Genomic DNA, 15,759 nt, shown 5'->3' on the forward strand with positions numbered 1-15,759 from the left:
CTGTGTTTAAATGTCTTAGCAGAAAAAAACCACATTTACTGGGTTTTATGATACCTCCTCAAAAGCAAAAATGCTACAAATCCTCTTTTAAAATTTGCTATCATATGGATATTCAGTGCTAAGAACTTTCTGTCATGCTAATGTTAATGTCTATCCAATCAGCTGCTTGTTTTTAGAGCACTTTTCAAATGTTTCAGCAAAATTTGACTAAACCAGTGGCTCTGTAATGAAAAGGTTATCCAGAGAACTCTCGACTTTAGCACTGTATAGATTGGTAGGTTTGTAAGCCTGATAGACTATGTGCCTATTATAGGGGCTTCTGTAGAAGACAGCTTGATCTGCAAGGAGAGAGAGTACATGCAAGACCTAGAGCATGAAAATAAAAAGCTTGCTCCATTTCAACGCTCTTTGTATTTAGAAAGCCAAGAATTGTCTGGAAACCTGAGTTTATCAGGCTTAGCTAAGAGTTGATGAGAGAATCCAGCAGCACTAATTGGAAATATTATATTTAATATGTTCACGTATTTAGGGCAGCTATGCATCATCTTTTCCATAGAACATCTTATTTTTCTCCCAGTGGAGACCTTCCGTGAATTTTTGTTGAATGAGATCTCAGTCTGGTAGATGAGTGATTGATTGTTTTGATGTGCCAAAGCCTTAGGAAAAGGAGAGGTTCATTGCAGTATGCTGGGGAGTGAAGGGCTCTGAACTGAGAAGTTGGGGCTTTTGAGGACAGAGAAATGAGGAACATCTGATGGGCATGCATGAGCATGGTGCTTTGAGATGGTGTATTACAAAGTATAGGGAGCTCTCGGTCAAAACATGGTGATGGGGAGGTATGAGGACCGACTTCTGTTCTGAAACATCTTTTTTTGCTTTGAGAATGTAATAGCTCCAAGTATGTGAAGTTGAATGTGACACACGTGACTGGGAATCCCATATTGGAGAAGAAGGGTTGCAGTCTTACCATAAAGAAAGTATTTGGTGATTACGTTAGCTGGTATATTTGTAAGAGATGACAGTAAAAAAAAGAAAACAGCAAAAAAAGAAAATGTGATACATTTTCTCCTCTAAGCTTAAGAAGTGAAAACCTTCCTGCTGTGCTTAGATACACACATCTGCTCTCACTGAGTAGGAAAAGGAGACACATGGGAAATAATACACTTGTTTCTCTTGCACTTGATTCCCTCTTCTCTGCCCTGCTAATTGATTTTTACGAGGGACAGTAAAAATGTCCCTGTTTCTATAGTTTTCATTTAGTATTAATCAAGCACTTTTTTGTTTCCTAAAATGTGTTGACATTGTAAATATCCAGAAAGCTACTACATTTTGCAAGTTATCATGATATGAAAATCACCTGGTTAGGTGATTAGGTTAGTTACAATTTTTTTTTTGTTTGACAGCTGAAAATGTTAGCCCAATGATTATCTGTATTTTAAAAAAAAATTGAAAGAATTAACTCTATACAAATTACATATTGCGCTTTTTTATTTTCCTGATTTGTACCTCTTAAGTGCCATCTGCTGTTCTGAGTTTTGTTTAAGGGAAATGATGAAAACTTTCCTTTTGAGGTAGACCAGAGTCTGTTTTCGTGGACTGGTTGCCAAGTCTTGTCCTCATGACAGTAAACAGAAACATTAAAACAGAGTGAGAATCCTTTGTAATTCTCTAAGTATGTAAAATAGTTTGGACAAATGGAAATCAGAGACTGGAGACTTAAATTCCAGCAAGTCGCATCTTGCATATATAGGATTCAGTAACTAGTCTTCTCTTTTTTCCTTTTAGAAGCGTACAGTTCAGTTCTAAAGATACATTTTGAAAACAATTTTTAGTTTACATGATAAATGTTCTGTGATATTTTCATAAACAAAATCATATTCCAACAAAGTACTGCTTGGGTTTTTTAAGAATGTTTTTTTTAGTTTCGTAATTCTAAAAGTACTTTCCTTTCCTGTACATTGAGCCTGAATCAAAGATGTATTTGCTTCCAATGACTCTTGAGTATTTAAGCATATCTTGCATTTCATGACTGTCATTTTACTTTTGCTTGAGTTGGATGCATCAGCAAAAATACGAATTTTATTAAGGATTCTATTCAAGAAGACATGAATAGCTATTTCTGGAAAATTAATCTTCTTTCTGTAAAAAGTGGACAGTGATTTTGGTACAGACGCAACATAATATTTTTCAGAAAAGTTCACCTTAGTAGCTTTCATTGTATTTTTTTTAAACTTTTTCTTTCTGTGGCAGCTTTTTGGAAAGGCTTAAGTAAGAAGCTAAAATTGGGAAATCTTTGAAGATTTATTTAAACATATTTGAATTATTATTTTTAATAACAGATTAGGGATGCTTTTGCCTTCTTCACTTTCAGTGTTCAAATTGGCAAAATAAAATTGATTGTAAAAATGACAAATTTTTTTTTTCTTTAATCTTACATTAAGTATTTGTTTAATATTCTCCAGTTCAATCAAAAGTTCAAAAAGACTTAGAAATAAAAACTATTGTGGTCATTGTGTTTAAAGAAAATAGAAAGCAGAAAGCTTTACGCACCCCAGGTGAAGTAATGGGGTGCATTCTGTAGACAAAACGTGGAGTCATAGGCTTTTAATAATGCAGTGAGACATTATTAGAAAATTGCTCATTAACAATGGTAACCTACTTAGGACTTAATAGTTATCAAAACCCACATAAGTTCTTTTAAAATAACATTATTAGAACATAATTTATTTTTATACTTTTTTTTCCCCAGAGAATTACTGTGTAATCTATTTTAAAGAGTATTAAAAAGGCAAACCCCAGCATTTGAAGAGGCTTTTTTTGTTTGAAGGATTTTGTGCATCACTGACATTTAGTTCCCGTTTGCTGAGAGAAAGAAAAAGTTGAGGTATTTATGGTCACTTAGAACAGACTCACTGCGGTGTTAGAAAATCAGAACTGAAACACCTTCTCTGGCAAACCGTTTAGCTACTGTTTTCTAGGCATAGAAAATAAAACCAGGATATTCCTTTAAAAAGATTAAAATGCTCGAGAAAGTAATTAGCAGGATTGAGGATTGAATTGAGGATTGATACAGAAAGAATGACAATTCAGAGCAAAGACCAGATCTGACTGTTTATGAAGACACTGGTGTCTATGGATTTTTGAACATTTAATCTTGGAAAAGAAACAAGTTTATAAAAACAGTGGTACACCCTTTTCATGGGGTAAAGATGTTTCTTTCGGTGTTTTAGAATTTTTCTGATTGCTCAGGATACTATTTATGAGTGATCATCTCAACCTTGTATCCTGTAGTATCATGCCCTGACTATGGTTGACCCCCGATACTTAACTGGTTGGAGGAATAATTCTGTTCCACAAGTTGCTGGGTATGACCACTTTTATCAGTGGTCAGAGTGCTCTGTGTTTCCCTTAAAATAATTTAGAAGTTCTTTAAAATGAGTTTGGTTTTGAGGATGAGCTTCCATACTCACACGTAAAGACCTGAGTTTTTTTCTGAATTTTACTCCCTTCTGAGATTTCTCAGACAGCAACAGTGATGAATTAAGATGAATACTCAAACTAGAGAACAATCAGGATTCACATAGGGTGGATTGAAGCATGACTTTGTATTCTACTTGAAAAGTAACAGATTACTTAAAAGGCTGGATAATAGAAAATTTAAGCATAGCTATTAATTGTATTGCTAGGGAAAAGTAATACAAATTTTTACTGTGAATTGCAGGTTAATTACTTTTTAAATGACAGCAGATGAGAATGACCATGGTCTTACGGTAGCAACGCAATTGAGCCACCAGTGTAATAGGGTGGTACAGCAGCAGATGCTCTCCAGTCTGTCAAATTGAGTATTTCCAGCAAAGAAAGAAGTGTTAGTGTCACTGCACATGGAGTGCATTGTGAGAATTCTTCCACAGCTTTCTTCCATGCGTTTCTGATCACCCGAGAGAGATTAGTTCTAACTGGAGCAGTTGCAGGAAGGGCTACCACAATGATGCCAGGAACGGCGAGTCTATTTTACAAGAGGAGTTGAAGTTGTTTTGACAAATAAAATGAAGGCTGAGATGATACAAAATTGCTCTCCACAAAAACAGGGGAGTTGGGCCTAGTAGCCCAACTGTAGGGTCTGTTGCAACAGGACAAGGGGTAATGGTTAAACTAAAAGAGGGTAGATTCAGACTAGATATAAGGAAGACATTTTTTACAATGGGGGTGGTGAAACACTGGAACAGGTTGCCCAGAGAGGTGGTAGATGCCCCATCCCTGGAAACATTCAAGGTCAGGTTGGATGGGGCTCTGAGCAACCTGATCTAGTTGAAGATGTCCTGCTCACTGCAGGGGGTAGGACTAGATGACCTTTAAAGGTCCCTTCCAAGCCAAACTACTCTATGATTCTATGAAAAATACTAACAGGAATAAATATTAGTCAAGAGCAATGCATATTGCTGTTCAGTACTGGCGCAAGAACAAATGGCATTATCTGATTGTGAATATGTTGGAAATACGGAAGAAGTTCTCTGGCAGTTAGGAGGGAGTATCTGGAACAGAATTCCAATGGGAGTAACAAACACAGAGTTTTGTGGAAGCTTTTTGGTTTTGTTTTTACAAAAGCAGAATAAGAACAACAATAACAACATGGAAATTATTTTAAGAACTCAGTTTATGAAAGTAGTTCATTTTACATTTGTCTGAAAGCATTCCATGGTGGTAGAAAGCTGGATTTAATGGCCCTCACTTCTGTATTCCCTGTTTGGCTATTTTTCTATTAGTTTTGTCATCTATCCATTTAGTATGTGTGTTCATAGTTCTTGTCAGAGGCTTTCTGTTTTAACCTGTTACATCTTTATTACCAGTGAGTGGATTTATAGATGATGTATTTCTGCCCTAGAACTGTTGAGAAACCTAAGTTCTTGCTTAAGTTCTTCACGTAGTATGAATGAGACAATAAAGACCGTAAATGCCATTACTTGAATTAAGGCCAGAGAGATTGAATTATTTGCTTGAGTTAATGCAGGAAGTTGTGGCATAGCAGGAAATTGAACTCGGATCTCCTCAGTTCTAGTTTTTTGTCCAGCTGCAAAATGTTTCTTTGCTCTAACAGTCTCACATTAAAGTTCTTCATGTTACTTTCACTGTGTTGATCAGCCTGAGATCTACCAAGGATGCAGCAAATTACTAGTACAGATTAGATAGCAACTTGTAACATTAAGAATTGAACCATTCTTAAACTTTTAACAAAAAATGCTGAAATTTTCCCAAGAGTGATGATACTGTTTTGAATTATCACACATGTATAGTATCTCTCGTAAAGTTTTAACATAGATGGTTGAAATTAAAGGTCCCCATTTTTCTTTTTCATAAGGATCTATTATGTAGCAAGCTATTATGTAGCTAGGATATCTGCCTGAGAACCATACAACAATATTAGTTTACCATTGCTATTGCACCTGAAAACTGAATATAGTGGTGTTGACCCCTAAAACAGACCAGATAGCTGGTGGCATCTGTAATGTATGCTTGTAGGGCTAAGATTCGGTTGTCAGATAGGTCCTTTATCAGGCAGGCGCCACTGCAGCTGAATGAAATACTGAGCTGCTATAGCTTGATTAGCTGATGCTTTTGAAGATGGCCCATTTATGTCTCTACGCAGTCTTTATAGAAAAGACTGTGGACTTCAATTTGGGAACATCTTTTTTTAAAGAAAAAAAAAATAGGTATAAGTTCGAGTGAATTTCACGGTTCACTGACAAAGCAAAAGTTCTTAGTTGTGGTAGAAGTTTGAATGACATTGCCTTAATTTGAAAAACAAAACAAAACAAAACAAAACCCCAAAAAACCAAACCAAACCAAAAAACCCCCACTGCATTTTACTATGGTATATTTTTTTACAATGAGAAAATCCTTTGAAAATGCCAAAACCCAGGATACCCTGCCTGACCAATGAATATTATCCCTCTTATATGGAAAAACTGGAATGTTCAATAGAACCGGTCCTTTTGTCTTGAAAACTAGCCTCTAATTGGCTCCAAATATGCCATCATTATGTCATTTACTATTCTGGTCACAACTAGGAACTTAACATGGAAGCAGAGTAATAGAATGGCATAACAAGACATTTTGGTGTCATAGTGGACTGAAGCATATAAATTATACATTATTAGTTGTAAGATTTATGATATTCACTTAAGGACTTATTGAGCCTTTCAGGTTAATAGTTGATATACAAAAAATGCATTCAGTAAATATACAATATAGTAGAAGAAATTTTTAAAACAGACGTTACAAGAATTGATTCACAGGTCTTCTATCAATCTTATATGGAAAGAAGTGTAATATACAGAAATGTTTCCTTAGTGTTTAATTGAGCTGTAAATTCCTCATCAATGGATAGTGATGCAGGTACTAAAAGCATACATTCCATAAAAAAAGGGATAGGACAAATTTATGAATTAAAATCCAGTAAGTCTATTTTGTATAAAAGCTAGCACTGTGGCTTAAGCTGTGCTGCAAGCTGTGCTAGAGGCTGGTGAAACATTTTAGGGAGGTATCCCTGCATTGCCTATATGTTTCATCTTCCTGGATATTTGTGGTTAACCTTTGTCTGAAACAGGATATTGAGTAAAATGAATCTTTGGTTGAATTCAATACAGATATCTTTCTGTTTTGGTATAGTTATATTTAAATGTGTGATAAATAAAACTGAGGAAACCCATTTCTGGCTGTTAATTACAGATGCAGTTTTACACCTTGAAGAAACCACCATAATGTAAAAACATACTAGCAAATATTTTTTACAATGTATAGTTTGCTAGGTCCTGTATTTTTGCTTGGTAGACATCCCTTTTTAATGATTGAATGTCTGTAATACAGAAACTGGACCACATTTCATCAGAATGGTAGAGTAGATAGATCACAAATCTTCAGTAAAATTTAGAATTACTTTCATCCATTCTCTGGGAGAAACTATCAGAGATACATTTTTTGAGCAGGTAGAGAATTTGGGTGTGGCCCTAACTCTTCTGTGTGCAGGTTGTAGAGCTGCATGGCTTTGAAATCCCTCCAAAGTGACACAGCACCTAAGATTCTCTTGCCTGTTGGTATTTCTTAAATATGGTATGAATGGTTAGCTGTATTGAGCAGTTAAATCTTGTTTGGCTGAATGAAAGAGGATGATTTGAGTTCACTTTGGTTGTGTCTTGTGTCACTTTTCTCTGTCAAACATATGATACAAGTAAGTGCTAAAATATATATATAAATATGTTAATCTAGATCTTTTTTCCTCCTGTGAAGGACTCCAGAAACAATGAAACTCCTCAGTTAAGTTGTCATTACAAGAGGATTAGTGCATGTAATTATCCCTGTTACCATCACCTTTCACTTTTTTGCCTCAGTTCAACTTCAATGACAGTTTTAACTGCAGTTTTCTAGATGCAAAACAACTTCTAGACTTTTCAGAGTGAAGATAAGAAAATACTAGTTTCATTATGTGTCTTCAGAGAATCAAAGAGTAGAGTAAAAGAGTGGTAGGGGTGTTTCACACTATGCACTATATAACTTGTCACTTTGACGGTCACAAAGCGTAGTCCGATGCCATGGATTTTTTTATTTCCATATAGAAAAAATGTCAGATACTAAAGATGTCTGAAAGTGTGTGACTGATCAAAACCTATCTTCTCCTCTTGATATGTTCAATTGTAGCATGTTACATTTAGTATACCAGACTGTATCTAGCTGTAATCATAAAGTCTGTGGTTTTGTTCTCCTCATTATCCTGGAGTCGTGTGTTTTTTATTTTTTTTTTCTCTTTCCACGTAGATGCAGAGCCTGAAAGGTGGTACAGAAGCCATAGCCCAGTTGGACCAGTTAGAGGCTGATTATTATGATCTACAGCTTCAATTATATGAAGTGCAGTTTGAGATCTTGAAATGTGAAGAGCTGCTGCTAACAGCACAACTTGAAAGCATCAGAAGACTGATGTCAGGTGCTTTATGCATTTTAATTAAGATGTAATCTGTAAAAGATAGTTCTCTTCCTAAGAGTCTAGTAAAGCCTGTGGGAATGAAATGAGAACAGATTCTTTACCATGTGAAGAGCTGGATCTTCTAAATAAGTTCTGTTAAATTAAAATTTACACCTGTTCATAAGGCATATACATACACATACAGAAGTTTTGGTCTGGTTCTCATTGCCTGTGCTTGGAAATAAGCATATAAGATAGTATTTGAGTTTTGGAAAACTAAATTCAGGAAGGGGGAAACGTCTTAATTACTGGACTTGTCTCATTAAAAATTGGTATTATTCATTTCTTTGAAGTGATTGGTTTTCAGAAGGTATTCCTGCACATCAGGAGTCCTTCAGTTAAACTTTGAAGCTTGTTGTGTTGCCATCTCACTGATTTAGAGCAGTGATGCAACCTTATGTTTCCGGAACCTACTATATCTTGTGTACTTATAATCTATGGAAATGGTGCAGGTAAATCATAGAGCGTTTTTGAATCCAGTTCTGTCCTTTGGACCTTTCTATAGTTAATGTTTTTATTCACACAAGCTCTGTTTTATTTTTTAGTGCATAGGGATTACATAACAAATTTTGTTATGGATAGAAAAGTCACTTAAGAAGAGAGATTTGAAGCTGGATTATATTGTGAGTTGCCTCTGGACAAAGAGAAAACATAGGTATCACGGATACTTCTCACTGTTATGTGAATCTCCTCCTTTTAGGCTTGTGATGGCAACAACTGTAACTGCATGTATGGAAAACGAGGGTTGAAAACTCTGTAAATGACCTAAAAAAATGTGGCAGCTTTGACTGAGTGCCTCTGTGGAGAGCTAGTTAGTGCTTTAGAGACAGATAGTTTTCGTACTTGGGAAATCAGAAATTTAATTTTGGTAGTGAAGACACAGTATAGTTTGCTTACCTGTGGACTGAAGGAAATCCCTTGAACAGGAGGCTGAGAAGGAACGTGTATCAAAATCCTTTCTCTTTGATGCAGTGATAGTAAAACCTAACGGCCCTCAGAGATTAAGCCTGCTGTAAAAACATCATAGCTCATTACGACTTGTCACTAACGTTTTCTCCAGAAATCTCAAAAAAAAACCCCAACCCCACAACCTGACCCAAAATAAAATAAAACTCCCAGTCAGCTAAACAGCCAACCCTCTCCTTCCCTCAGGGCAACAAAATAGTTCACTGTTCTGGCTTCCTTTGCTGTTTTAAATTTGTAAAGTATTCTTTAACACAAAATCCAGAAGTGTTTGGTGTTTTTTTTTTTTCCTATTAAAGACAGCTGTCTATGTTAGAAGCAATTACTGTTTTTTAACGACTCTCAGTTAATATCCCATTGGACAGAAGATTAAAAATACAGTTCTTAAATGTGTGGGAATTTTGTTCAAAGGATGAAATTACTTTTTCGGCCTTTATTTAGGTGGAAGGGATAGTACAATTAATGTGAAGAATGTGACTCTGAAATGGCTACATCTCTTCAAGACTCTTCAGCACGTAATCTGAATGAAAGCATCTGAAACATGTAGTGGTCTTTTAATAAGTGTTGTTTCCTATGCAGTCAAAGAGGAAAGAATGGTCTGTTGCATCTTCTGTTACGCTTCCTTTTTAAAGTGTACTTATAGTCAATAAAGTAATAGCCTTTTAATTGTGCACATCTGTATGATTTGAAATACATGTGTCTTAATGACTTGTCAAAGCTGTTGCTATTCTTTACTCTTTGACTGTATTGGCTCTGCAGAGATATTTCAGAGAGTTTTTGATTCTGTTTTGATTTGAGGGACATCAGCAGTACTGCTAATGAAGTCCCAACAGAATTTTTTGAGAGCGTGATTTGATTTGATTTGACTGCCAGTTGGTTGTAAGCTAGAAGAAAAACATTTTATTGTGCAAATTCAGCACATTGGATCTGAAGAGTATCAAATGATAATAGATTGTCATATTATAAACAACAGTAGTAGTTTTTTACTGTCATTAACCAAATACCTGCACTAAAATTCACAAAATGTGAATTTGTTAGGTTAGAATTTTAAAGAGTCTTATCCTATCCATATAAACTATTCGTGCATCCTTGTAAGATGGTTTTGTGGTGGATGCGTTGCTGTCAACAGAGAATGCGATAGTAGGTTCCTGCTTTGGTTGGAGGCTGGGTTGAATGAGTGCAAATGGTGTGGATCATATCTAAAAAGGAATAATTCTAATTGTTCTATTTTAAGTGGTTGAGTCGTTAGAAGCTTAAGCACTTACCTAATTTATAGGCATTTCAAAAGCTCAAAAGCTGCTTGTAGAAAACTCTTGGAATGTTTGATTGAGGTTGCAATAGAGTTGCCAAGGTTTTTTTTTTCCAAATAGTAAAATATAATTTAACGTTATGTTTTAGAACTGGTAGATTTGACTAATTTGCAGCTGAGCCGTTAGGGTTTCACTTGTGAATTCCCATCTTTAACTCTGCATGAAAGTGTTCTAAAACAAAATTTGCATGTAAATTCTCCCACTTTATAAGTGCATGGCAAAATATAATCGTTGTTAGCCATGAGTCTTATTTTTACTCACTGATGACCCTAAGGGTCTAGTGACTTGGCAGTTTTACGTATGGATGAAACTTCATGTGTTGTTTTTTTTTTTTAATCTGAGCACTAAAGTAAAGAATCTACTAGGTCTGGTTTTATTAGTTTTTATTTTAAGGTTAATATAGTGCTGTGCTTTCTTTTCTGGTCCTGCCATGTCTTCTGCTGAGCTGAAATTAGCATGACAATCAGAATTTTGGTTGCAGCAGAGACTGTACACACAAATAACACGAAGTGACAACTGCTTTTAAAATGGACAGTGTACTGAAGAAAACCCTGCCCCTCTCCCCAAACAATCTAGTAGCAGAAGTAGGAGGAACTTAGGGTCTTGCTGAAAACAGTTGATGAAGTTGAAATGAGAAGGTTTGGTGGTGCTGCAGAGTGGACACTTGACAGTCATGCCCGTTGTATCTGCCTGTTTCAGCCAGCACTAATGCATATCCCTCTTGGTGTATTACGAAAATATCCTGCTTGGTATGCCAGTGGAATAAGGAAAAAGAGGCCTTTGCTGCTTCTTCATCCCAGCATTCTGCAGGGATTTATAATCATCATTCTTTCCTTCTTGGCAAGAGATGAGAAGGCAGCATTCAGAGATGAGCTCAATGTTATACTGAATGCTTCACTCAGGAGTGAAAAAAAAATCATGAGTGTTGATAAAACTATTAGTAATGACCTCCTTTTCAGGCTTGTAATGCTTTGAAGGATTGCCTCGAAGTTACCCTCCCTCTGCTGCCTCTGAGCAGAAGCAGTGACTGGGGGGTCAAAAACCTCCTAAGAAAGGATTTTTGGTGTTTTGTTGTCTGATTCCCCTTTCATGAAATTAATAGTAGGTTGTGGCAGGAGAATCTCATGCCAGACTCAGAAAGAGTCTGTATATCCTGAACTTTGTAGTGAAGACCAGAGGATGTTACTGCACATCGTGGGTCCCTTGTATTAGTTAAGAGACCTAAAGACATGCGTGGACATTGCGATTAAGTTAGGCTACAGACACAAGCGTACATTTACAGTTGCATTTGGTTTTTAATGCCCTGAGCTTACCTGAGTACCAGGGTGTGCTTCATTGGTTTTGATTTCTGTTCTTCATATAAACTTTAAAGCCCTACAGTGCTTTGCTGTTCAGTGCTTTTCCTCTGACCTTTTGATTTTTGATAGTCCTCTGAAAGGACTATAGCATTCTTCTACATTAAGTCTTGCAACTCAGTGGGGGGTTGTTGTTGAATAAAACAAAATGTTAACCAAAACCAAACTATTGATTTGATTTTTTCATTGCTGACATTTTTAAAACAGAGAAGAGAGATGAAGTGGTATATTATGACACTTATGAAAGTATGGAAGCCATGCTTGAAAAAGAGGATATGGCAACATCTATACACTTGCAGAAAGAGGAGCTGCAAAAGTTACAACAAAAAATCCGCCAGTTGGAAGCAAGGCGTGGACGTATTTCAGCCAAGAAAGCCTACCTCAGAAACAAGAAGGTATTATTAAATTGCAAATTTCTAGCATAATTAGCAAATTTAATAAAACTTCAAAAAAGGTTTCATTTCAGATACAACTTCCAAGTCTCCCAGAAGTTTCGTGGATTATATTTAGTACTTACTGAAAGTTGTTTTACAGAGTACCAAATACAATAGCATGTATTGTTAAATTGATATATTTAAGATTCAGTTTAGCTTTTGGCTTTAAAGGAACCTTTAATCACTTTGAAGTCAGTAAATAAACTTGTTTCTATTAACGAATGAGAATACTTTCATGTGGAAAATACATGCTAGAATGCATGTTTTCACAGAGAGTAGTTTTATATCTTTTTGCAGAAGAGAATTTTCAAGGGTGTTTTCTCACTAATGAGTTCTATTTTCATTCTCTTACCCCATCCTTTTAAACTTACATCATGTGTCATTGATACTCTGTATTCACCGGATATGTATGAAATCCAGTATATATTCTCAATTTGTATAACTAGGTGTGTATTTAGGGCCACTTTCCTTTTTCATATGTTACGTGATTAGGATGTTGTGCAGAAAATTGTTTTAATATAGCTACTGTTTTGAAACTGTGTATCGAGTGTATGTAAATAGGTTCATTCCTTTTTTCCAGAATGACTTGTTTATTGTTCCCTAGCAGTTTGCGGTTACATGTATATGCATTTTTAATGAGCAAGATAGCTTAATGAGTAGACTATATCAAAGTTCTGAGAGAGCATTGTAATACTTGTTACAAAATAGGTTTCCACCCCATACTATATAGTATAAGGCTATGCAGAAGTCGCAGTTGAGACCTCATTCTAGATTGGGATCAGGGGTTGGTGTGGTTGTATGTTGCCAGTCATGTCCCTTGATGTGGGAGGTGACAGCTTTATATAAACAGTTCTAGTAGATTGAGGGTAAAGCCTTCAGGTCTTGCCTCCCCTTCATAACTAATACAACTATTTCTGTACCTGAATCTGAAGCATAACAGAGCAAACAAAACAGTAGTTGATACATTTGATATTTTGGATTTTTTATATTTCTTCAATCACTGTCCTGTCTCTGATTAACACAATATGGAGAAGACTGCAAATAAATTATTATAAAAGAAACATCTTTTCTTAGCCAGTTCTCAGTTTGCTCAGAGTCATTGAGTTTGTTTTATGTGAGTTTGTAAAAAGAAAAAGTATCAAGAAGCTGGGCTTTTTAGTACTTTAAGCAATAGATCCTATCTGTCATATTATGCTAATCAATATAGGCTCCAGAATGTGAAAAGACACTGCTGGCATTTTACAGAGTACACAAACCTGTTTAAAAGCAACAGCCTGGCTGCTGTTCTTTACTTAACTTACGGGAGTTAAGTTGAGAAGCAACCCTGAAGCAGGACTAGAGATTTTTTAGCATGTCATCTTATCTGTGTAATGAACTAGTCACTTTCAGTTGGCTCATTTGTTTCAAGATTATGCTGTGATAAAATACCTTGTTTAAGCTGAAGGAATTAGTTTTAGGCTGTAACAGTAGTTGCAGCATGCCTGCCTGTGCACTGAGACATGATGCAGAGCTGTATATGGTAGTGTTGCTCATCTGGGTCTTCCTGCGGAAGTAATATAGTCACGTCTGCTCAGTTGTGCTGGAAGAACATGGCTATACTGCTTTCAGGACCTGAGATAATGTCTCCATGTGGAACTTCACTGCTGGACATCACAGCGTGGACCTCACAGTGCTATCAGAACTAGCTCCAGCGCTCTACTGATTTCATTGCCGAGCGTAGCATTATCTGCAGTTGAGTGCTGCAGTGAGAGACTTAGCTTTCAGCTTCTAAAGAAGTCACAGATTAGAATAACATGTATTGAAACTTGCAGGGGGAAATCAAAGATTTTTATTTGAGCAAAAAGAATAGGCAGAATCAGTTGTTGTGTGCCATTTTGCAGCACTTGTTGGGCAGAAAAGAACATAGCCGTTTTGATTGATATTTATGTTAGAGGTACTTACTGTAGCTGCTTTTATCACTGCTAAATAACACAGAGCCTTTCTAAGCTTAATAGTAATTACCTGAAAATCAAGACGCTTGTGGCTTTGATTCAAACATAAACAAGCTTTGTGTCTTGAGTGACCGTTCTAGTGATACTGCAAAACATTGTTAATGAACACTATTCACAGTGCCTGATGTGGGGTAGTTGTACTTTACAAAACTGGGAGGAAAAAAGGGTTCTTGCTCTGAAGAGTTTGCAGTTTAAGTTCAGCATGTAGAACAAAGATACAGATGGGATGCAAAAGCAGACTCTAGATGGTGAGAATGAGCGCAGTGATGACTGAATGCTAAGTGGAGAACAGAATGAGTTTGAGGCTGCATTTGGAAAGTACATACTATGTGGTAAATCTCTTTCTCAAAGTCTGTCTTTCTCAATTAAGAAACGTTTATTGTTGAACTGAGATGAGAGTCTACTTAATGCTTTTCAGATTGTGTTCCTGACCATGCTTGCTTCAGCGAAGTATCTTAAAACAGAACTGTAAACAAGTGTTCTGTTTTGGATTGGGTTGGTGAGGTTTTGGTGGTTTTTTTCCTTTTTCTTCTTCTGTTTTTTTTACCTTGTCAGTTCTGTAGTTGAAAACAAAAAGCAAGCTGTGCATTAAGTAGTGTATATGACACTCTTGTGATATATTTAGAAATTACAGTCCTTGCTCATTATTAGGTTTTTGGCAACTGAAGAGTCCCTTAGGAGAATGCCTCCTTTCTAGCAGCAGATACAATGATTAGAAAACAGTAAGAAATGATTCTGTATCGTCAGTTTTTATTTTTTGGAGGAGGACATTTCATCATCGGGGTATTTGAAAATTTTTTCTGTTAAGAAGGTATTGCAGTGAAAGGGAATCAATTACTCTATATAGAATAAGACTATATGTAATATAAATACAGACTTCTGTGACTGTAGTCTCTATTCAATTTGTTTTTCAGAAATTTGTTCACTGTTTTAGCAGTTGATGCTTTCATTTTTTAATTATGTTGTCAAATAATTGTACCAAACCTTTATTTAGAAACTTTTGCTAAAGGCTTGTTAGAAACCTCATTCAGTTGTGATTCTGAATAACTGAGCCAGCATTTTGTAAATTTATGGTTTTACAGAGGTTGATGTTCTTTCACTGTACTACCATAAGTATGAACCCTTTATTCTCATATTTTTTTAATATAAACCTATTTGCATTTGTTAAGCAATCATTTCCTGATGTTCCTTTGTGTTGATGACAGTGAGTTAGTTATTCAAAAATAAGATTTTAATAGCTGTCTCATTATTTTTCTTATTTCTTGAAAGCTAGTTATGGATTTTTCATGCAGGATATTCATGCAGGATATCGGTATTGTTATCCCACTCTACCCCCTGCTGGCTGCACGGTAGTATTAATTAGGTTATCATATGGAACAAGCAGCTGTTTTATTAGGGAGGTAGATTTATAGCAAAGAGTGAAGGTAAGAAAGATGGTGTAGAAGGTGTCTAGAAAAATATCTTTGGAAAAATAGAGGTGTGAAGAAATTGAATTATTTTACATCCAGGAAGAATATTCCTCATCATGAGCAGACTGGGAGAAGCAACTGGTTGGTGAAGCTGTTTGGGTTATGTTCATAATGTCTGCTTTGACCTAGGAAGCTTCCTCACATGCTGTTGTGTCCATTTAGTAGGACACCTTTACTACTTTGCAAGCCCACAGTTTAAAGCATAACCCATGCCAAAACAGGT

The 15,759-nt window shown here is 35.9% G+C and overlaps 1 protein-coding gene across 1 annotated transcript in view; it reads left to right on the forward strand.

Annotated features, from left to right (window-relative positions):
- The window catches only part of JMY (junction mediating and regulatory protein, p53 cofactor), a gene marked incomplete at both ends in the record, with an annotated part of 46,672 nt that extends 34,635 nt beyond the window's left edge, over window positions 1-12,037 (forward strand). Inside the window, 2 exons of the mRNA XM_009575661.1 lie at window positions 7,810-7,975; window positions 11,850-12,037. Of these exons, the coding sequence (XP_009573956.1) occupies window positions 7,810-7,975; window positions 11,850-12,037 (354 nt within the window). The remainder of the gene's footprint in view (window positions 1-7,809; window positions 7,976-11,849) is intronic.
- Window positions 12,038-15,759: the final 3,722 nt, after the last annotated feature.

Source organism: Fulmarus glacialis, unplaced genomic scaffold (assembly GCF_000690835.1).
Source record: "Fulmarus glacialis isolate BGI_N327 unplaced genomic scaffold, ASM69083v1 scaffold13974, whole genome shotgun sequence".
NCBI classification, from domain to species: Eukaryota; Metazoa; Chordata; class Aves; order Procellariiformes; family Procellariidae; genus Fulmarus; species Fulmarus glacialis.